We start from the raw sequence: 23,739 nt of genomic DNA on the forward strand, positions 1-23,739 counted from the left end.
GCATGCATGTCGTTCATATGAGACGGTACAAAATAACAGGAAATGTAAATCCTCTTAGTCTACTCTATGATAATCCCTTTGCCGATAATCTAATAATCAATCTTGTACCAAATGGGCAGTCTGACCCAAAACGCAGTATGTCACATTGCTGACTCATTTCGTATTCTAATTTCATCAATAAATGTATGTTATCTTACTCATGAAATCTTCAACTGATTTATTCAATTGAGCTAGGCATGTGAGCACTCAATTTATAGAAGTTCTCTCTCTCTCTCTCTCTCTCTCTCTCTCTCTCTCTCTCTCTCTCTCTCTCTCTCTCTCTCCCTCTCTCTCTCTCTCTCTCTCTCGTTATTTTTCTCTCTCTATCCATCTCTCTCTGTGGATAGAGAGGGAGAGAGAGAGAGAGAGAGAGAGAGAGAGAGAGAGAGAGAGAGGAAATAACTGAGTAAAGTTTTTTACGTGTTAAACAATAAATTATTATCTACATCCAACTTTATTTTGGCAATCTAAATGCTTCAAGCCGTTCAAACACCTTCAACACTCTGTACACATTTATCGGAAAGAATCCGGATACCAGTGAGTACGTCCGCACGAGATTTTTTGGAAGCACGATATCCCATTTTATTAACCTACTAAAATCGAGACAATGAGTTATTTTCATGATGACAATATGATGGTGACGATGATGGTGGTGGTGGTGGTCGTGGTGGTAGTGAGGTGGTGGGGTGGTAGTGCTGATGGTTTTTATGGAAATGATGAAGATGCTGATGCTGATGATGATGATGATGATGATGATGATGATGATGATGATGATGATAATGATAATGATAATGATGATGATGATGATGATGATGATGATGATGATGATGATGATGATGATGATGATGACTTTTATTTTTAACGTATTCCATGTTTATTTTTATACAATTCATTTGCAAAATAAAATCAGTCTATCAAAAAAAAAAAAGGGTTATCGTGTTGAAATCGAGTGGAGATCAGGGCAAGGATACACGACTTAATTTGCACTTCCCTTGTAATAACGCATGTTGACTTAGTAACTGGCTCTAAACTATGGGAACAATGACGGACGCCCTTATGAAATATTTCTCCGAAGAGCATAAAAGCGCATCCAGAGGAGAAAAACATTACAAATATGATTATGTTTTGACTTTCATACATTCTGATCACAAGACAAAAGAAAAGTTCTAACCAGCATGAAGAATTAAAAAGTACTGATTTTCCTTGTTTAGAACCACGATGGCTGCCGTTGCTGGGCGACGTGACATCAGACTATTGAATCGTATTATGTCATACCATGTAAAATGGATCTTCTCTGACAGGGCCGAGAAAGACATAATATTATACTAAACGACAGAAAGAAAATCAACAACCCCAGCTTTAGAATAGACCTGGTCAACATAATACCTCACATGATGTACGATCATGACAAAGCCAATGAGTACAGCACGAAGTTGACCGAGTGATTCAATCTGTATGCGCCAATCGGCACCATGGATGGCATTGGTATAAAATAGGCTTAAACAGTCGTGACGTCACTTCCCTCGTAATGACGTATTGTAACTTCGTAACTGGGTCTAAACCATCGGAACAATGGTGGAAGCCCTTATGAAATACTTCTCCGACGAGCATAAAAGTGTATCCAGAGGAGAGCAACATTATAAATCTGATCATGATTTGACTTTATACATTCTGATCACATGACATGTGAAAAAGTTCTAGCCAGCATGAAGGATGAAAAGTACCGATTTTCTTTGTTTAGAACCAAGCTGTTCGTTGTTGGGCGGATGTGACATCAGACTATTGAATCCAATTGGCTAAGACGGTACGTCGGCGAGTTGAAGGAAGATGGCGTTCAATACGACCCCGATTAGAAGTAAATAGAAACATATTTATTAAGCAAACGAACATTTAGATAGAAGAGTAACGAGGAAGTTTGTCTGTAAATGGATGTTTTACTTATTTACAACAATTTCAGAGCAATTTATCACCGGGGAAAGAAACATATTGGGCGAGTCACAAGTTTGTAAATTTGCAATTACAGGTAATTATCTGTTCTGTTTTTAAAGGTTTTACGGCTCTTGCGACACATTCAGCTGATTTCAGTGCCAGTAAATAGGAAGAAAATGGAATAGTAAAACCAATTCTAAATTTACAATTAAAAGCACACGAGAGAAGTAAGTCAAAGGGGAAGGGTACAAACAAGGAAGATGTGTACATTCCAAGAGAACACTAAAAATCTACTTAGTTTGAGATCACCTTAACGTTTCATCCACAAGCACAGGATCCGACTAAGAGGAACACAATCCAATGCCTAATACCTCGCATCTGCTATAGAACTACTCTGGCAATTTATTATAACAATGTGTTTTTAGCACATTTATTTTTCCCTGTATAGCTAGATGTAAAATGTATAGTTAGAAAATATCGCATTGTGTTTTTTAGACTAAGGTACTCACTTGTACATAATGCGTTGATTAAATTACCTCAGGATTTTAAAAATTTGTGTTAAAAATTTGATTATTATAAAGCTTGCCCGCCTAAGTGAAATTTATGTAAGATTTAAAAAATCTTAATGATGTTTTCAAAATATAAGAGCTCATTTGATATTGTAGAAATTTTAAGTTCCCAGGAAGCAAACGTCGATTTCCTTATTTTTAGTGGTCTATTAACGGATTGAGAAATTAAATTATTCACAAATTCAAATTAAAGAAAAGATCTTAAGTACATTAATAAAGAGATATTACAATGCAAAACCAAACTAAAATAAAAAACAAATCTCTCTCTCTCCCTCTCTCTCTCTCTCTCTCTCTCTCTATCTATCTATCTATCTCTATCTATCTATCTCTCTCTCTCTCGCTCTCTCTCTCTCTCTCTCTCTCTCTCTCATAGCGCTTCACGTTCAGCGTGATTGAACAAAACTATTATGTTGTAACAAACGCATTACTTTTACATTCATTAAGAAATGAAACATTTACATTCAGCATGCAAATCATGTCAGTGATAAAGTTTAACGCACTCAAGGGAAATAGGTTTGAAATACATGGACTCCAAGCTGTTATTTTATGAAGGTTCAAGTTATGTATTTTGATTTTTGCCTTGTCTTGCAGCGTTGCATCTTAGAAATGATATTTCTTAAGTACAGGCTTTTATATTACATATATTTTAAAAATAAAACACGTTCAAGTGGCAAAATATATCAACCATTACGAAATCCATGGTAATGTTTGCGTTGCATGAATCTTGCTCTTTTCATATCTTTAAAGGGTTATCTTTTATGATCGGAAACTAACATTAATCTTAAATTACTAAGAAAAATCCTGGCTACTTTGTGTTTATGTTTTTTGTTTTACGGCGCTTGCAACACATTTAGGTTATATCAGCGCCAGTAAAAAGGAAGAAAAGGGGATAGTCAAATTCTAGAATTACAATTAAAGTACCCAAGAAAAAGTAAGACAACGGGGAATGGGAACAATTAGTGATCAGATGTAGAATCCAAGAGCAAACGATCAATCTGCTTAGTTTGAGACGACCTATAAGTCTCATCCGGAAACAACATAAGATCCAACAAAGAGGAACACAATCAGGCCATATTAACGACAGTAAAAAGGAAGAAAATGGGATAGTTAAAAATTATAGAATTACGATTTAAGCTCCCAAGGATAAGTAAGACAAAGGGGAATTAGTTCAAGTAGGGAACAGATGTAGATTCCAAGAGCACACTATCAGTGTACTTAGTTTGAGTTGACCTCAATGTCTTATCCAGACACAAGCACAATCCCCGCCAAGAGGAACACACTCAAATGCTTATAAATCACACACACACACACACACACACACATATATATATATATATATATATATATATATATATATATATATATATATGAGTGACTTTATTTGTTTTTGTATTAGCTCTAAACAACATTATCGAGCACTCTCGTATCTACAAGTACCCACCAACATCAACACTTATATATATATATATATATATATATATATATATATATATATATATATATATAAATGTAAAACAAAAATAATACAATACATAACAGAGAGATGCTTTACCGGACACAAAAATTCTAACTAGCTATAATTTGACTGTTTCCTTCCCAGCTAGAGAATCCGGTCAGGACCAGGACAAAACTAATTAATCTCATTCCAAGACAAAGACAGAAATAATGTTGGAAAACAGATATTGGCTGATAGAAGACACAGAAGTGCCTCCCTGCCCACTATGAGAGGTCAGGAACCCCACCCAGAACTATACATTTGATTGTTTACCTCCCCGCCAAGGAACTTGTCCAGTGAAACTTTATTATCTATCTAGTAATCTCATTCCAATATAAAGACAGAAAACAAGCTGGAAAACAAACACAGGGGTATAGAAGTAAGATGTAAGATGAGTTTAAGGAGTCACCTGTTTTTGAAACCTGCCAGTTCACGACCTGTTTGTTTATTTAGCTTTTTTAGATATTGTTATTTAATTATAAACTCAAAAGCAACAAGGTCTGGATAAAATAGTTTTATTATTGTTCGAAAGTTTATTATTTAAAAAAAGAGAATGGTATACAAAGAAAATGAGACATGTAATGGAATAAAGAGTTCGTATTATGTTGTTAGTGTCGGAGCAGATCGGTTTATTGTAAATCTTTTATTTTTTTAAAATATAGTATGCTTTAAAACTTTTCAATTGGCTAGAAATTTACATTTTGTGCATGCCATATTCAACAATAATTTAACACAGAACAATAATCAAGATTTGAAAAACCCCAATCAAATTGAACAATTTCACAATATCACAAGAGTGATAAAGATCGCCATAATAAATTGTATTATTTGTTTAATTAAGTAGCGGATTACTAGTAAATCGATATTTATTGTAATACACGATTCCCCCCTCCGCCCCCTCCCCCCCCCCAAAGGACTTCTGTTCTTTCACAATTGACGTCTAAGAAATAATACCTCGCATCTGCTATAGAACTACTCTGGCAATTTATTATAACAATGCTTTTTTAGCACATTTATTTTTCCCCTGTATAGCTAGATGTAAAATGTATAGTTAGAAAATATCGCATTGTGTTTTTTAGACTAAGGTACTCACTTGTACATAATGCGTTGATTAAATTACCTCAGGATTTTAAAAATTTGTGTTAAAAATTTGATTATTATAAAGCTTGCCCGCCTAAGTGAAATTTATGTAAGATTTAAAAATCTTAATGATGTTTTCAAAATATAAGAGCTCATTTGATATTGTAGAAATTTTAAGTTCCCAGGAAGCAAACGTCGATTTCCTTATTTTTAGTGGTCTATTAACGGATTGAGAAATTAAATTATTCACAAATTTAAATTAAAGAAAAGATCTTAAGTACATTAATAAAGAGATATTACAATGCAAAACCAAACTAAAATAAAAAACAAATCTCTCTCTCTCTCTCTCTCTCTATCTATCTATCTCTATCTATCTATCTCTCTCTCGCTCTCTCTCTCTCTCTCTCTCTCTCTCTCTCTCTCTCTCTCTCTCATAGCGCTTCACGTTCAGCGTGATTGAACAAAACTATTATGTTGTAACAAACGCATTACTTTTACATTCATTAAGAAATGAAACATTTACATTCAGCATGCAAATCATGTCAGTGATAAAGTTTAACGCACTCAAGGGAAATAGGTTTGAAATACATGGACTCCAAGCTGTTATTTTATGAAGGTTCAAGTTATGTATTTTGATTTTTGCCTTGTCTTGCAGCGTTGCATCTTAGAAATGATATTTCTTAAGTACAGGCTTTTATATTACATATATTTTAAAAATAAAACACGTTCAAGTGGCAAAATATATCAACCATTACGAAATCCATGGTAATGTTTGCGTTGCATGAATCTTGCTCTTTTCATATCTTTAAAGGGTTATCTTTTATGATCGGAAACTAACATCAATCTTAAAGTACTAAGAAAAATCCTGGCTACTTTGTGTTTATGTTTTTTGTTATACGGCGCTTGCACCACATTTAGATTATATCAGAGCCAGTAAAAAGGAAGAAAAGGGGATAGTCAAATTCTAGAATTACAATTAAAGTACCCAAGAAAAAGTAAGACAAAGGGGAATGGGAACAATTAGTGATCAGATGTAGAATCCAAGAGCAAACGATCAATCTGCTTAGTTTGAGATGACCTATAAGTCTCATCCGGAAACAACATAAGATCCAACAAAGAGGAACACAATCAAATGCTTACATTATACACTCAAAATAACAAAAATAATAATACATATAAATGATTGACAAGGAAAAAATATATAATCTCCCAAAACAATATCTATGCATTTTACTGTTTTCCTCCAAGCCAAGGACTCTGGCCAGGGCAAGGACAAAACCAAGTTATCTCATTCCAATACACAGACAGAAAGCAAATGGGAAAACAGATATAAGGGGATAGAAGACACAGCAAGTGCCACTCTGCCCACTATGGGAGACCATGAACTCCACCCAGTGGCTACTTTGTGAAAGTATGAAGAACTATCATTTTAAATGTATATAGATTGATTGAACATCAGTGAAAAAAATGGTTATTCTCTGAGTTTCCCTTCAACTGAAATGAATTCATTATTCTCATGTACGACCGATTTTTAAAATTTCCCAACGACCAGAGTTGATGAAAATATATCCTCCTGCTCTGTTTGACTATTCATATAAAAAGAAAGTCATAAAATGATTTTTTTCTCGTTCTAACATCTGGATTCAAGAAGTTTCAGGTTTGAGAGTTTTTGCCAAGATGAGGGTCTTTTAAATCGATCCATTTTTGAAGAACAAGTTTTCTGGCCAAACTTTTAAATTCATATTTTTAAGAGTATAGAAATTAACTGTTTAAGTAACACCCTTCATCAATCACAGATAGATACATATGTTATAAGTCATTTCTAACTCACTCCAAGTATAATAAAGTTGAAGATTGATTAAAACAACGTATTTACTAATATAAATATCATGAAATTGCTATATACCTTAAATACAATAAACAAAATAAATAAATCAATTTTCATACACAGTCTACACGAATTCAAAACACATAATTCAATACAATTGAATCGTGTAACAAAATTAAGTAGCAGTAATTTACGGACATAAACAGCGGTGTCCTAATTACAATACAAAAACCAGGAAAAACGAAAGGACCCGTAAACAACCTGCGCCCAATAACATTACTGAATACCATAAGAAAAACATGTCAACTATTGTCCTCAACAGAATTAGACCGAAAATAGAAAAATATCTATCACATAGCCAAAGCGGGTTTCGCCAATACCGAAGCACATCGGACGTTGTATGGACACATAAATGGTTGGCAGCAAAGGCACTCAAAGAAAACATATCCATAACAATAACCGGAATCGATATATCCGCAGCCTTTGATACGATCGACAGAGGAAAACTTTTGGAGATATTAACAGACATAGTAGACGAAGACGAGCTCCGAATAATCCGATTTCTCCTCAGCAACACAAAGATACAACCAAGGATATACGGGGCCACAAAACAGACGCAGTTCGAAAGTAACACCGGGACCCCCCAAGGAGATAGTCTGAGCCCGATTCTGTTCACAATATACTTAGAACACGCTCTGAAAGAAATTCGAAAAGTCATTCCAAAACCAACGACTCATATTGAGAATGCAATCCCTAGAGAAATCGCCTATGCAGATGATGTCGATTTTATTGGATCAACACCAGCAAATATAGACATCATACAAAATACCCTCATGAAATATAACCTCCAAGTCAATGCCAATAAAACCGAATTTACAACAATATCGAGGAACAAAGAGGAATGGAAAAGAACAAAGAAAGTCGGCTCACTAATTGGAGACACCGAGGATGTACAAAGAAGAAAACAGCTATCAAACGCCGCATTCAGTAAACTCACCAATGTATGGATTAGAGGTGAAAAATAAAGAGAAAAACCAAACTGAAACTGTACCGTGCTCTTGTAAAACCGGTACTTCTGTATAACTGCGGCACTTGGGAGTTGACAAAATCCGAAGAGGAACATCTGGATGCCTTCCATCGCACACAGCTAAGAAGGGTACTGGACATCAAATACCCCAAAAAGACCTCAAATGAATCACTCTATAAGATCACAAAAGAAAGACCAATCTCCCTTGACATTTTACAACAACGATGGCAACTTTTCGGTCACATACTACGCAGGGACAAAAACATACCAGCTAACCAAGCCATGTCGGGATACTTCCAAATACACGGGAACCTTTTCAGAGGAAGACCGATCACAACACTCCCTGTGATCCTAAACAAAAACCTCACAACACTTGGACACAGCATTAGTCTCATAACGGCAGGGGACCTTGAAAATCTGAGAACCCTAGCAGAGGACCGGCAATATTGGAGACACCTCACACAGGAAATACTGGAAACAGCCAAGGCGACCCGATCTTTCGGTCGAGACGCGAAAGGCATCTAAGTCAAGTAAGTCAATTTACGGAATGCGAAGTTTTAAAATATCATTTTGGCAATCAGATCACGGGTCTATTAACGTAATGGCATATGATTATTGTTGAATATAATATAATCATCAGCATCAAAGGATTCAATAAAACGGACTTGTGTTAATTTAAATTGAAAGTACATTTCCAAATGAGAAATATTATTCTATAACCATCCCATCAGCTGTCCTGGAAAGCAAATCTGAAAAAATGTATATGAAACATTGCCAGACAAAGCAGCAAAAGTAAAGATATTTTTAAAAGCATTCCAACTAATCAGCCTGTCTCGATTGGGGATCCAACCTCAGCTCACCTGATACCTGTATTCTGCTTCATACACACCTTTTCAGATTTTTATCCTACACCAGTACCTGGTCCCAAATTTGTCACCCTTATTTTTAGACAGAAAACGTTTAGTTTAAATATTGATCGATTAAACCACTCATTGCTGTTTACAAATTTCTGTCATAGTATTATACCCAATCACAGCGACGTGCTATCAGGATTCTTTAAAATATTTTGTTGGTAGTTATGCATTATAACATGTTATCAGAATTATCAGTCAGTGTTTGCTTTGCACCGGAGTAAATGGGAAACAGTAATAGATTGCAATTAGTGATTTGTCACACTGAAATAAAAAAATATCGGAAAATCGGCAAATGAGAATGTCAGACCAGTTAAAGCTTACTTTTTATCTCCAATATAATTTTATTTCAGGTTTTAAGATAAAATTTCATTTAGTTAATACAAGTCATCAAATGTACTTCAGTTCAAAGCCAATGATTGCAAAACAGTGAATACCATTCTAATCAATATGTAGCCGATTCGTTTAGGGGATGGTGGTGGTGGTGACGTTGGTGGCGTAGGGTCCTTGGGGTGCGGCATATCCTGGGTTGTCATACACATGCTGGACGTGAGTCTCTTGGTATCGTTTTCCTTCCTTTTGTCTGGGCTTCTCCTGGAAGAAGCCGAAAACATTGAACATTGAAAACACAAAATAAGGATAGACGGCAGTCTGTCTTGTTTTGTTTTGTTTTTTTTTTTGTTTTTTTTAACAATGCATTTTTTTTTGTTGGCTTAAGAAGGGCTTTGAGCAGGAAACGTTCCGTGTTTGTTACTTTGTTCTGTTTTGTAGCTGTTATATTCATTTCTATTTATAACTTTTTTTCAATTCACATCTTTTAGCAGCTTAGTATTGCTTTCATTATAATAGATATTTGGAAGCATCAGGGATAAACTGAACTTTTAACTCTCTCCTCAACAGCCATTTTCAAAATAGGCTAAATCCCGAAAATTCACACCATCCAATACGAAATATAGACCTAAATTTTTCTTTTCAAACAGAAAAGTTCATTCTATGCATAATATTGTTTCGCAAAATTAGCTTTACAACAAAGCGTCAATTTTTTATAGCTAGCTATAACAAAAATATTCTTTTAAATTTCGTAATGTGCAAAAGAAATCAGAATTAAAACAAAGTTGGTTGAGTCGTAACAAATGTGACGATTTTCTTACGGTTGGTAAGGAGAGGCCTAAAATAACCTGCATCTGGTTAATGTTCTATAAGATAAAAAAAAGACAAGCATTTTTCTTTTTAAATCAATAAATAAAACACAAAAATAGAAATGCTCTCCTAATGTTGAAGAGAGAGAGAGAGAGAGAGAGAGAGAGAGAGAGAGAGAGAGAGGGAGAGAGAGAAGGGGGGGGGTTGGTTTTGAATATATCTTCTTCAATACCTATAATTATTCCAGTCTTGTTAAACTGCATGTAATTATGAACTCTCTGTACTCAAAATATTATGCATGCTAAGGACCCAGAGATGGCTATGACCCCCCTTCCCCCTTACCAATGCATGTAACATTTTCCTCACCTGAGATTTGTTCATAAATTCTTGATAAGACACTGCTTCAAAAGACGGCTTTTCCTCAGAGGATTCGGAGGAGGAACTTCCCTTCAACAACTTTCTATTGCCCTAGGTAACCTGCATCTGGTTAATGTTCTATAAGATAAAAAAAAGACAAGCAGTTTTCTTTTTAAATCAATAAATAAAACACAAAAATAGCAATGCTCTCCTAATGTTGAAGAGAGAGAGAGAGAGAGAGAGAGAGAGAGAGAGAGAGAGAGAGAGAGAGAGAGAGGGAGAGAGAGAAGGGGGGGGGTTGGTTTTGTGTATATCTTCTTCTATACCTATAGTTATTCCAGTCTTTTTAAACTGCGTGTAATTATGAACTCTCTGTACTCAAAATATTATGCATGCTAAGGACCCAGAGATGGCTATGACCCCCTCCCCCTTACCAATGCATGTAACATTTTCCTCACCTGAGATTTGTTCATAAATTCTTGATAAGACACTGCTTCAAAAGACGGCTTTTCCTGTGAGGATTCGGAGGAGGAACTTCCCTTCAATAACTTTCTCTTGCCCTAGGTAATCAATTAATGTAAATTCAGAATTTAAACATTATAAGTACATTAGTTTTTAGTCGAATACTAACACTGTTTTATTTTGTAATTTGAAAGGGCGAAGAAAAACGGAAGAAGAGAAGATGGTGATGTAACAATAAGAGTGAAATTCTAATAAAGTCAACACTGCCCACCAGAAAGATTGGTTGGCTTCAAGCAAGATTGACTTTATATTATCTTGGTGGCTATGTGGCATTATGGCAATTTGTACGTGTAAAAGAAAAATTAGCTCTACACGATTGTATTGCAGTATATATATATATATATATATATATATATATATATATATATATATATATATATATACATATATATATATATATATATATATATATACATACATATATATATATATATATATATATATATATATATATATATATATAAATTAAAAATTGAGCTTTATAAGGGCAATAACCACTAAATCAGCTCACAGCGCTCTACAAGGGGGCCCTGGTCAACAGCAACATTTAACATGTATGACGGGACATGACACCTGTAAGGCTATATTACAATTTTTCGGAGAAAGACGACGCTGTTGACGGCCAGGTATACGGTGAGAGAATGTGAGTAAAGAGCCTTTTTCAAGGACTCAACTATGCGCCGAGCGGGAGGCTCGAACCCAGAACCTTCCGATCCGAAAGCGAGTGTCATACTACTAGACCACATAGCCGCACATATATAATGGAAATTGTGAAGCTTCAAAAAGCGTTTGACTTTTAAATGCTTTCTTCATTTTAATTGCAAAACGTACGTTTTTGGACTCCCAGAGTTTACAGAACAGGACAATGATTGCAACAAAGACCAGTCCGGCAACACAGGCGATGATGACGATTTCAATTTTGCCCAGATCAGAATCATCATCAAGGTCATGATCCTTGGGTGTGTCATCCGGTGTCAGGGTTGTTCCTGGATCAATGGGACCTACAAAGAACATCGCAAGGAATAATTATAGATAGGTAAATGAAAGGTTCTTTAGTTAAGAAAATAAAAGCAAGCTAACCGATGCACCAATAGGGGAAAATCCATAAAGTGACCGAAATCAGCACATTTCATTGTAGGTGGACATACTAGCAGGTATAATAACAGAATGTAAATATGGGTTTGATTTGTCATTGTAACGGACAATATTTTACTTTGGTTTGAGAGTATAACCATTACAACAATGAGTTCATAATATTTGGTTATCAGACTGGCGGATATATACACGTCGATTTGAGCAATATCATTTTATCCCAGGATTCACCAATCTATTTATAAAAGTAAACAGGTTTTGGTGACATCTCCCAAATTAATGAGGTTTCGGAAACTCGACATAAAACAATTTCCTTTTATATCTGCCGGGAAGTTTCATTCTATAATTCGATATAATAGGAAGAAGACCCAAACTTGTCAAAAAGTCTTGTAATCATTTGATTTGATTTTGATTTTAAGGGTTTTATGGCGCTGGTAATATATTAAGGTCATATCAGCGCCAGTAAAATGGAAGAAAATGGGATATTCAAAAGTTCTAAAATTACAATTAAAGCACCCAAGAAAAGGTAAGACAAAAGGGAATTGGTTCAAATAGGAAACAGAGCAATTAATCTCATTCCAAGACAAAGACAGAAAGCAAGTTGGAAAAAAGATGAAGAAGGATAAAAGACACAGTTAGTACCTCCCTGCCCACAATGGTTAATAGGCTTCAACAGTAATGACGTCACTTCCCTCGTAATGACGCATCGTAACTTAGTAACTGACTCTAAACTATCGGGACAATGGCGGACGCCCTTATGAAATATTTCTCCGACGAGCATAAAAGTATATCCAGTGGAGAAAAACATTATAAAAATGATCATCACATTCTGATCACCTGACATATGAAAAGTTCTAGCCAGCATGAAGAATAAAAAGTACCGATTTTCCTTGTTTAGAAACACGCTGCTCGCCGTTGCTGGGCGACATGACATCAGACTATTGAATCCAATCATTTGATTGCCATTGCAACAGATCGAATAAAATATATAGGCTAAATTAAAAAATGAAACGAAGTAATGCACCGTTTAATAATGACAATAATTATTTTAACCAAAATTAAATGTTCTCAACAATTTTTAGCATGTGGCACATATGAGTTCTAAAAGTGGGAGGCCGAAAAGTGAAATGATTACTCACCCATTTTACGGTGTTTATTGTTTAGGTTTTAAAACAATTTTTTTATCATTGTGTTTTATCTCAAATTATCTTTGGGACATCATTTAAATAAAAAAGTGTTCTAATATAGCCAGGTTATCAGTGCTCATTGCCTTGGAAACAATTGTACATATTCTAGATGTTTTCTAAAACACTTTTCTCTTTCCAATCTGCAAGCGATTAAATTTATTGAAAAGAAAAGAAGATGATAAAGGTGTATATAAATATATGATTTTAAAAAAACATACTAATGACAGGCGCAGCCACTGTTAAAGAATTTTTATCCAAGGGTACTCCTTCCAGGTTTCCACTTTGAACGATATTTTGAAAGGTCGTGTTGACATTATTGGAAACATCATTGACTTTGTCTTCATCGGATTTCAATACGACATTGAAGTCAACAATAATGCTTCCTGGCCTGTAAAGTGAAGAAACGTACGTTTACCTTAAGAAGAAGAACAAAAAAGGAGAAGAAAAAGTAGTAGTAGTAGTAGTAGTAGTAGTAGTAGTAGTAGTAGTCGTAGTAGTAGTAGTAGTAGTAGTAGTGTAGTGTAGTAGTATAGTAGTATAGTAGTAGTAGTAGTAGTAGTAGTAGTAGTGTAGTAGTATAGTAGTATAGTAGTACTAGTATTATTATATTATTATTATTATTATTATTATTATTATATATTATTAGTAGTAGTAGTAGTAGTAGTAGTAGTAGTAGTAGTAGTAGTAGTAAGTAGTAGTATGTAGTAGTAGTAGTAGTAGTAGTAGTAGTAGTAGTAATAGTTTTAGTAGCAGTAGTTGTAGTAGTGGTAGTAGTAGTAGAAGTAGTAGTAGTAGTAGTAGTAGTAGTAGTAGTAGTAGTAGAAGTAGTAGCAGTAGTAATAAGTGTAATAGTAGTAGTAGTAGTAGTAGTAGTAGTAGTAGTAGTAGTAGTAGTCGTAGTCGTAGTTGTAGTAGTAGTAGTAGTAGTAGTAGTAGTAGTAGTAGTAGTAGTAGTAGTAGATAGTAGTAGTAGTAGTAGTAGTAGTAGAGTAGTAGTAGTTTCGTAGTTAGTAGTAGTAGTAGTATGTAGTAGTAGTAGTTGTAGTAGTAGTAGTAGTAGTAGTATGTAGTAGTAGTAGTAGTAGTAGTAGTAGTAGTAGTAGTAGTAGTATAGTAAGTAGTAATAGTGTATAGTAGTAGTAGTAGTAGTAGTAGTAGTAGTAGTATAGTTGTAGGTAGTAGTATGTAGTAGTAGTAGTTAGTAGTAGTATAGTGTATAGTAGTGTAGTAGTAGTAGTATGTAGTGTAGTAGTAGTAGTAGTGTATAGTAGTAGTATAGTAGTAGTAGTAGTAGTAGTAGTAGTAGTAGTAGTAGAGTAGTAGAGTAGTATAGTAGTAGTAGTATAGTAGTAGTAGTAGTAAGTAGTAGTAGATAGTAGTAGTAGTAAGTAGTAGTGTAGTATAGTAGTAGTAGTAGTAGTAGTAGTAGTTAGTAGTATAGTAGTAGAGTAGTAGTAGTAGTAAGTATGTAGTAGTATGTAGTAGTAGTAGTAGTAGTAGTATAGTCGTAGTTGTAGTAGTAGTAGTAGTTGTTGTAGTAGTAGTGTAGTAGTAGTAGTAGTAGTAGTAGTGTAGTAGTAGTAGTAGTGTAGTAGTAGTAGTAGTAGTTAGTAGTAGTAGTAGTAAGTAGTAGTAGTATAGTAGTAGTATGTAGTAGTAGTAGTAGTGTAGTAGTAGTATGTAGTAGTAGTGTAGTAGTGTAGGTAGTAGTATAGTTAGTAGTAGTAGTAGTAGTAATAGTAGTATAGTAGTAGTGTAGTAGTAGATAGTAGTAGTATAGTAGTAGTATAGTAGTAGTAGTAGTATAGTAGTAGTAGAGTGTTAGTTGTAGTTAGTAGTAGTAGTATTTGTAGTAGTAGTTAGTTGTATGTAGTAGTAGTAGTAGCAGTAGTAGTAGTATTAGTAGTAGTAGTAGTAGACGACGTAGTCGTAGTTGTAGTAGTAGTAGTAGTAGTAGTAGTAGTATAGTTAGTAGTAGTAGTAGTAGTAGTAGTAGTAGTAGTAGTAGTAGTAGAAGTAAAAGTAGTAGTAGTAGTAGTAGTAGTTGTAGTAGTAGTAGTAGTAGTAGTAGTAGAAGTAGTAGTAGTAGTAGTAGTAGCAATAGGTGCAGTAGTAAGTCCAAAAAACCCTTGTTGTGCAAATTAGGGTTAAAAGCATGAAAATTACATATGTTCTAGAATATGAAAAATCATGTAATTTATTCTATAGAACCACTCTGAGAGATCAGTATTAATTGAGATAAAGCTTTTTAAGATTGACAAATTTTGAAATGGACGACAAAAAGATTCGTTCATTCCTATTATGTAAAGATTCAAATCAATGCGACCCAAGGTTGTTTTACGTCATCTTTGGATTCCCATTGGTGACTAATTTTAGCGTCAAACCTGATGTTTTCCTTTTACTAAACTTTCGATTCACGAGCTATCCAAATTGTTTAATCGTTAATCGTATTCAACTTTCCTAGTTTTGAGGGATTTATCCAATGCAAAATTCTATAATAATAGATATTTGTTTATCTGAGTTAGCAAGTATAATCAACCACACTAATAAAGACGGACAGACAAACAGACTCGCATAACACATCTCTATTAAATGTCGGCAATCGGTGTTGACATAGACAAGTGTTCCCTTCCCCCGTCCCTTAATTATCTTTTCTTTCCAAAAATGCTGCCATAATCATTTTATTTGTTTTATAGACTATTTTGGTCAGACTTGATGATAGTTGGGGATCAAGATAGCTTAATTGGTAGAGCACTCGCTTCACACGCAAAGGGACCGATATCGATCCCGTGTGCAGTCGAATTTGTTTTTGCTTGACCCCCCAGTCCATCCAGCAGTAATTGGGTACCTGGGTCTGTTATACTTTACGATAGACTAACGTCCCATGAAAAGGGTATCATGGAATGGCAATTGTCCGTTTCACGCTATAGAAACTGGGATAAACTCCTGCTCTATGGACCGAATAGCTCTAAAGGACTACTGCATTTGGATGACAGTATGGAGTCAGCATACATATAAAATTGTATTAGAACGCTATAACTATCGTCACCATCATCATCATCATTATTATCATCATCATCATCATCATCATCATCATCATCCTCATCATAATCATCAATCGCTACCATGCAGTACTGTGTACAAGCTATTGGCGTTACGTTATTGTCCGCATGGTGACAATGGGAGCGTGTTCTATCTGTACTGTTGTTTCCTTGTGTAAGGCACTGCGCACAAATTGCCTCTCCGTTCAGGTATAATTGATTGTTCTTTCTGCTGTTGTCCAAAAATTACTCTGTAGTGATGGCTTGTTTTGTATGAAATAGGTCTTACGTGTCTTGCTGGTGAACCATTGTGCAGTTATTATAGCGTTAAGAAACTGTAACATTACTTGTGTATTCCATATGGAATTCTCATAATTCAAATTGAATATTGATGGGTATTTAAAAGAAAGAACGAAAGGAGAGAGAGAGAGAGAGAGAGAGAGAGAGGGAGAGAGAGAGAGAGAGAGAGAGAGAGAGAGAGAAGAGAGAGGTGGTAGAATATTACATATGACTTAAAAAGGAATGCGTTTGCATGTTTTCAAATACAATTTCAATGGCAAAAAGAACTTCTCGCAGGGACTGATGCTTCAACCACCCAGGAATACACACACTACAATTCCTACTACATTTTGTTTTATGTTTTGCTGAAGAAGGATTTTTTCCCGAAACTTCGTTTGTCTGTACTGTTCCCACCAGAAGCCATTTATTGGCTACTGCAAATGGTCAACAATGTATTTAAATTATTGAACGCACATTGTATTCTCGTTATTTTCCTTGGATAAGTAATGCTAAATATAGGGAAAAATAGAAGTGCTAAAACGCACTGTTATTATAAATTGCGAGAGTGGTTCTATAGCAGGTGTCATTTATATGGATCTTAGCTACATCTTATTTATTTCTCTTGTAATAGGGAAACTTTAAGGCCTTAAACCGAAAGGTGATGATTGATTGCCATAGTGGTTCTATCGCAGATGGGTTTTGAATGGGTCTTGGTAACCTGAATGCGGTTTTAGCCAAATTTTCCCCACTATGATACATTACTTATATCCGGCTGGCGGATGTTATGAGTTGGTTTGTTTGTTTTTTGTTGTTTTTTGGGGGGTTTCTTTTTGATAAACGCAATTGCATCAATAACTATCATGGGAAGGTATGCAAGCAGCCATTTGATAATAGGTTCTGAAGACAAGATAAAACACTTACCTGAAATCCGTGACTGTTATACTTAACAAGTCTTCGTCATACTCACTGATAACATTGAGTAGCTGCAGTATTAAATGAAAACATAAACAACAAAAAATTAAATATGCAAGCAAAGGAATAAAAAAAAATACAGAGAGATATAAATATAAATAGGCTGTATTTTACCCGAGTTGATATATATTTTTAAAAATTCCATTGTTCATTTTCCTCGCTATATTATTGTTCTTAAAAGAATTATACTTCATTTAAATATCTTTACTGAATGAGCAGTTAAAACTCATTGTTGCAAGTAGAGTTGGATCTTTGTGAGAGAGAAAGAGAGAGAGAGAGAGAGAGAGAGAGAGAGAGAGAGAGAGAGAGAGTAATATGTTTTTGCGACGCATTAAGGACTTGCGCTCACCTAGATAGATACACACCGTTAGTCGCGCTTAAAAATAAACATCAGTCAAAAACAGTCGACTTATCTATTTCAGTTCAAAACAAAAGAGTAAATGCTTTACTCTTTATTGTATTCTAAAGCATTTAACACTCTATCGACACTCCAGGGGATGTCAGTTCCACGAAAACGAAACATGATGAAATAGGCATAAATTACAGATTCAGGACTCAACGCTTAATACTAAGGACATCTTCAATCTTCAAATATTGATGGCTTGCAAAGGCCGCACGGACCCATTACTGCAAATGTTCAGTTACAGTCCAATCAAAACAGATTACTTTGACGAGTAAGTGCATTCAAAAATGTTTTTGAAGTTCCCAAGCATTCCACGTCCGCTGTGTTCTGTGGCAGGAAATTCCACTCACTAATTGTCCGTGGGGGAAAAACAGTACATGTACGTGTCTGTCCTTGTAAATGGTTGTATATATGTATTGTGATGCATTGTGTCTACATGTAGCGTATCTATCTGATGTGCTTTTTATGTATTTTGGGATGCTTTTGGGTCTTTGATGGTTTTGTTTAAGGCTACAATACAGGATACCTTGCGCCTGCTTTTCAATGGTTTCCATTCAAGTGACTGGAAGAGACCAACCTATTTGCCAACATCTCATTTAAGCCCTCTTGAATTGATTTTATGTATTCAACACCAAATTAAAGTAGCCGAGTGGTCTATCAAAGAGAAAAATAAATAAGTAATCGATATGGAATTTTAATGGATTTTGTAAGAGGATCTGGAACTGAGAATGACTCAAGACAATGCCAAAAGAGACGAAGCAGTATGGAAAAGAAAACATAGAAAGTACATTAGGAAAGACTAGCATATGAGGCACGAGAAATGTTTGAGTGGTAGATACTTATTAACAAACATATTTCGATAAGACTGTACAGAATTTGACCCATTTTCAATTCTAAAGGGCAATAAGTTATGATTTGAATTCGAAACAAATTAACTCATTTTATGGGGATCCCAATAGCTCGGCAGAGCTCTCGTTTCACACGCAAAGGTGCTGAGATTGATTCCGGGTGAAGTCGAGATTTTTTTCTGACACCTCACTCTCCCTGTTCACCCAGAGGTGATTGGGTAGTTGGGTCTGTTAAATCTGGCAGAAAGTTCTTTGCGCTAGACTAGCGTCGTATCAAAAGGGTAACAAACAATTGCTAATTGTCCATTTCATGCTAAAGAGACCGGGGTAAACTCCGGATCCATGTACCCAAACTCTGAAGGAATTAAAAAAAAAATCTTTATTATTTTAAACTCATTTCCATTCACTGCCTTTCTGTATCTTACATCCATCTCTATCTCCTGTTTTAACGTTAGGAACTCAGCGGATGATTTATTCGAAAGTTTCTCTCTGAATGGCACCTCCATACTAAATACCACTGAGATAGATGCATGGACTAGAACGGGGTTAAAATCTGGGGACAAAGACATAAAATATCGTTTATGACGTGACATAAAATGACATAATAATCTCAAAATTATTTTTGCGAAAAATTAATGAATTCAGACCTATCGCATTCAGTTACTGTGAAGTTATGAAACTGTTTTCGCTCAACGCCGGCTGGTGTCATGAAACCACGTACAGCCACTCCAATCCAAACATTACCCGTGCTAGTATTTTGTCCGGATTATAGAGATGTCCGGATAGTGGAATCAGTCCAAATAGTGTACAAATAAAGATGAAAAAATCCATCCCCATGCAACCTGTCCGGAGTCATCTGTATTGTGGAGTTCCGAAAAAAGAGAGACGCGGCTGCGTGTATGATCGTAGCCATCGTAAAGTTACAACCTGACACCGTAGCCATCGTTAAGTTATAGCCTGACACTGAAACCCAAAAAGACTGGCATTTTGACGTCATTATGTGGTTTTTGCACTGCCTAGTGAGTTGTCGTCAGTAGAGCTCATGGAAACAAGTGATCCCATTGGTTGAACTATTGAATACAACTCACGATTTGTTTTCTTTTGTGGCCAAAGACTAACATTTTGACGTCATTTTTTGGTCAGTGTCAGGCTATAAGTTAACGATGGCTACGGTGTGATTCATTGCCTCCAAGCGGGGGTTATGTTGAGGTGGTTTGGTTGAGAAAAACGGAATTGATAGTAAAATATTTTACATTGGATACGTTTATTTTCTAATTGAGGAAAAGTAGATTGTCATTTTCAAATCATTAAAAATTTTCCAGTCACTTTTTCCGACATCTATATATATATATATATATATATATATATATAGAATGCAAATTGTCACTCACATTTTTTGTGGCCGAGACGATTCGTTTCTGTGTCTTACATACATATATTCACCGATTGGTGTAAACAAAATCAGCTTGAATTAAATGTTGAAAAAACGAAAGAACAGGTGTTTGGTGTAAAAAATAAAAACGACTTAAAGTGTGTGGCGATCGGTAAAGATGATGTTGAGATAGTTGACTATTTTAAATATTTAGGAATAACCATTGATAGTTCCCTCAATTTCTCTCAACATATTAATATAATTTCTAAGAAAGTTGCCCAAAGATTATACATCCTAAGGAAATTGAGAACATTTCAAGTAAGGAAGAAAACTATGTTAAGAGTTTATGACTCATTGATTAAAAGTGTAATTGCGTTTGGCTGCACCATATGGTTTGGAGGATGCCGACTTAAAGATAAATCAAAAATTTCAAAATCTATCAAAGAGGCATCAAAAATAATAAACCATCCTCTTGATGGAGTAGAAAGAATTCATGGAAAAGCAATAGAAAGGAAAGCATTCTCAATTACCAACAATAAAAAACATATTTTATACCATGAATTTAGTCTTTTACCATCTGGGAGAAGGTTTTGTCAGATTAAATGTAGAACTAACAAGTATAAATCAACGTTCGTTCCATCAGCAATAAAAATTTTGAATATTTCATATGGTACAGAAAAACCAAGGATTGATTCGTTGACTGATTAACTGATTAATTTATTTAATGTAAGATTAACTGACCAATTGATAATGATGATAATTTTTGGTGTCGAATTGCCACAGTCGTAACAAATTGAAAACGAAATGAATATGTTTATGTTGTGTATATCGCACGTGTGAAAGAAAGAGAGAGAGAGAGAGAGAGAGAGAGAGAGAGAGAGAGAGAGAGAGAGAGAGAGAGAGAGAGAGAGAAAATAAGTAGGAGTGAAATATCTGTTCAATCTTAGTTATCGTTTAACATTATAACAAGTGTAACTAAATGACAAATTGCCATATTTATGGACAATAAAGATCTATTATTATTATTATTATTATTAAAAAATGTGAGTGACAATTTGCATTCTATATTAGCTCTAACCATCATTATCGAGCACTTTCGTACCTACGAGTACCCACCAACACTCATAAATATATATATATATATATATGTATATATATATATACCATATATATATATATATATATATATATATATATATATATATATATACCAGATATATATGTATATATATATATATATATATATATATATATATATATATATATATATATATATATATATATCTGACATGACACCATTTTGAGACAAACAAAGGTTTTGAGCAAGTCAGAAAAATAAAAATAGAAACAGGGGATAGATGACACAGCAGGTGTCCTCCTGCCCACCGTGAGAGGTCAAAGACCCCACCCAGACGTCGTCTCGAGATGGAAGAGTGAAGTAAAGGATGAGTGGTAATAGGAAGAAGAAGACGAGTATAAGGACGAAGGGAGAAAGAGGAAGAAGAAGATCAAGAGGAGGAGAAGGAATTATTCCATCTACTTTAATGCCGAATGGATCCATTTGGGTGACGCGATGCGCTCACGTGATCACTTTTAGCGTGCGTCTTTCAAGTGATCAGTTCATTGTTTGGAAGCTCCGTTAATTAATTATTATTTATTTCTATTTCTGGATTGTAGTTCACTTAATCAATCTTATTCATTCGTAAAGGATCGTGAGGGGTAGTGGAGCAGTTTGTCTTTCAAAGGATAGTAAGGCGATCCTTCCCTCTGTTAGCCTGTGGTAGACCCGTGGGCAAGGTCGAGTAACCACTTAGCCTCCCTACCAGGGTTACATGAAGTCACGGCATGCAGGTGATGGAAAGGAGAGGGTAGCAGCCAGGAGAGTCCATGGAACTGGTCAACTCTCCACAGCGTCAGGCAGAGGATATCATTAGGTACAATGGCTGAGGCTAACCGCCCAGAATGGGAACTGCCCTCACAGAAAGTAAGTGCAGCCTACTGCGAGTAAAAATCTGCAAAGTAATATCATATCACAAAACATAGTTTGTCCTCACAGCAGCGTGCATGGGAATCAGCACTGTAGTGCGATCAACTCGCTCGGTAGGGAGCACCATGTGCATCAGGTGATTCCAGACCGTCATCAAGCTACTGCTTGCAACTTCATTAAAAATTAGGAACTTGGAACGTGCGATCAATGTTCCAAGCAGGAAATTTGGAAAACGTTCTACAAAAAATGAACCGAATGGCAATTAACATCTTACGGATTTCAGAAATGAGATGGATGGGAGTCGATTCCATGATCTGTAATGGATGTAAAATATTCTACTCTGGTGGTGAAACTCACGAACACAGAATCGTTATTTTACTCAATCCGGAAACGTAAAAAATATTGCAAGGCCATGAATATATTTCCAACAGAATCATTGCGGTAAAATTGCAGGGGGAGTATTTGACGTGGGTATAATCCAGGTGTATACTCCAACATCAAGTCATACCGATGAAGAAATAGAAGAGTTTTACGAAGACCTGGAGAAAGCCTGGCAACTATTTGGATCTCAAGACATCAAGGTTGTAATCGGAGATTTTAATGCGAAAGTTGGAGACAGAAAAATTGAAGATGCTGTTGGAGCACATGGTTTAGGACAGAGCAATGAAAGAGAGAGAGAGGAGGAGAGAGGCTAATAGAATGGTGCAAAACGCATGACATGTTCATCAGCAACACATGGTTTGATAATCACCCGAGGAGGAAATGGACTTGGATGAGGCCTGGAGACCAGACGCGTAATCTGATTGATTACATTATCGTACAGAAACGGTTCAGAAACGCCGTTCAACCGACAAAATCAATGCCTGGGGCAGACTGCAACAGGGACCATATACCAGTGGTAGGTAGAATAAAATTAAAGATGAAAAAAACTCAAAAGATCTAAAACACAAACAAAATTTCACATTGAATATCTAAACACCAATGACAAACTAAAAGAACAGTTTTCTGTATCTGTAAAAAAAATAGGTATGATGTACTTAGTAATACATCACAGTTGGAAGAAAAATATCTCGCATTGAGGAACTCTATCACTGGCTCACTAGAGGAACACATTCCTAAAGTAACTAAGAAGAAACAAAAGAAATGGATAACACAGGAAATATTGGATCTGATGGAAAGGAGGAGATGTGTTAAGGGAAATGAGTCAATGTATAAAAACATAAATAAAGACATAAAGAAAAGATGTAATGAGGCAAATGAAGCCTGGCTGAATGAGCAATGTGAACAAATAGAAAGAGATGACTATTCAAAAGACCTAAAAACCTTCCACAACACGATCAAAGAAGTGAACATGAAGAGTAAATGCAAACAAACAGGCTGCATTAAGGCTAAAGATGGTACATTGCTGATGGATAAAAACAGCACATTGCAACGTTGGTCGGAATACATCGAGGAGCTGTTCCATGATGGAGGAAGGAACAAACCGCAAATCTATAACTCCATAGAAGGACCACCTATCTTAAAAGCCGAAATGGAGAATGCACTCAGAAGGATGAAGAGGGGGAAAGCTCCTGGACTGACAATATTCATGTAGAATTGATTGAAGCACTTTGGGATTAGGGAATTGATAAATTAACTGAAATGGTGAATTTAATTTATGA

At 35.3% G+C, this 23,739-nt stretch overlaps 1 protein-coding gene across 1 annotated transcript in view; it reads right to left on the reverse strand.

The window, feature by feature from the left end:
- Nucleotides 1-4,531: 4,531 nt before the first annotated feature.
- LOC144962852 (uncharacterized) overlaps nt 4,532-23,739 on the reverse strand; it is a 21,861-nt gene continuing 2,653 nt past the window's right edge. The window contains exons 3-8 of the mRNA XM_078896188.1: nt 19,145-19,272; nt 17,418-17,479; nt 13,395-13,564; nt 11,729-11,898; nt 10,834-10,935; nt 4,532-9,472 (exon numbers count right to left, since the gene is read on the reverse strand). Of these exons, the coding sequence (XP_078752314.1) occupies nt 9,344-9,472; nt 10,834-10,935; nt 11,729-11,898; nt 13,395-13,564; nt 17,418-17,479; nt 19,145-19,272 (761 nt within the window). The 3' untranslated portion in view covers nt 4,532-9,343. The remainder of the gene's footprint in view (nt 9,473-10,833; nt 10,936-11,728; nt 11,899-13,394; nt 13,565-17,417; nt 17,480-19,144; nt 19,273-23,739) is intronic.

The sequence above is a fragment of the Berghia stephanieae genome, chromosome 1, assembly GCF_034508935.2.
Source record: "Berghia stephanieae isolate SIO BIC M18660-M18661 chromosome 1, UCSD_Bste_1.3, whole genome shotgun sequence".
In the NCBI taxonomy this organism is placed as follows: Eukaryota; Metazoa; Mollusca; class Gastropoda; order Nudibranchia; family Aeolidiidae; genus Berghia; species Berghia stephanieae.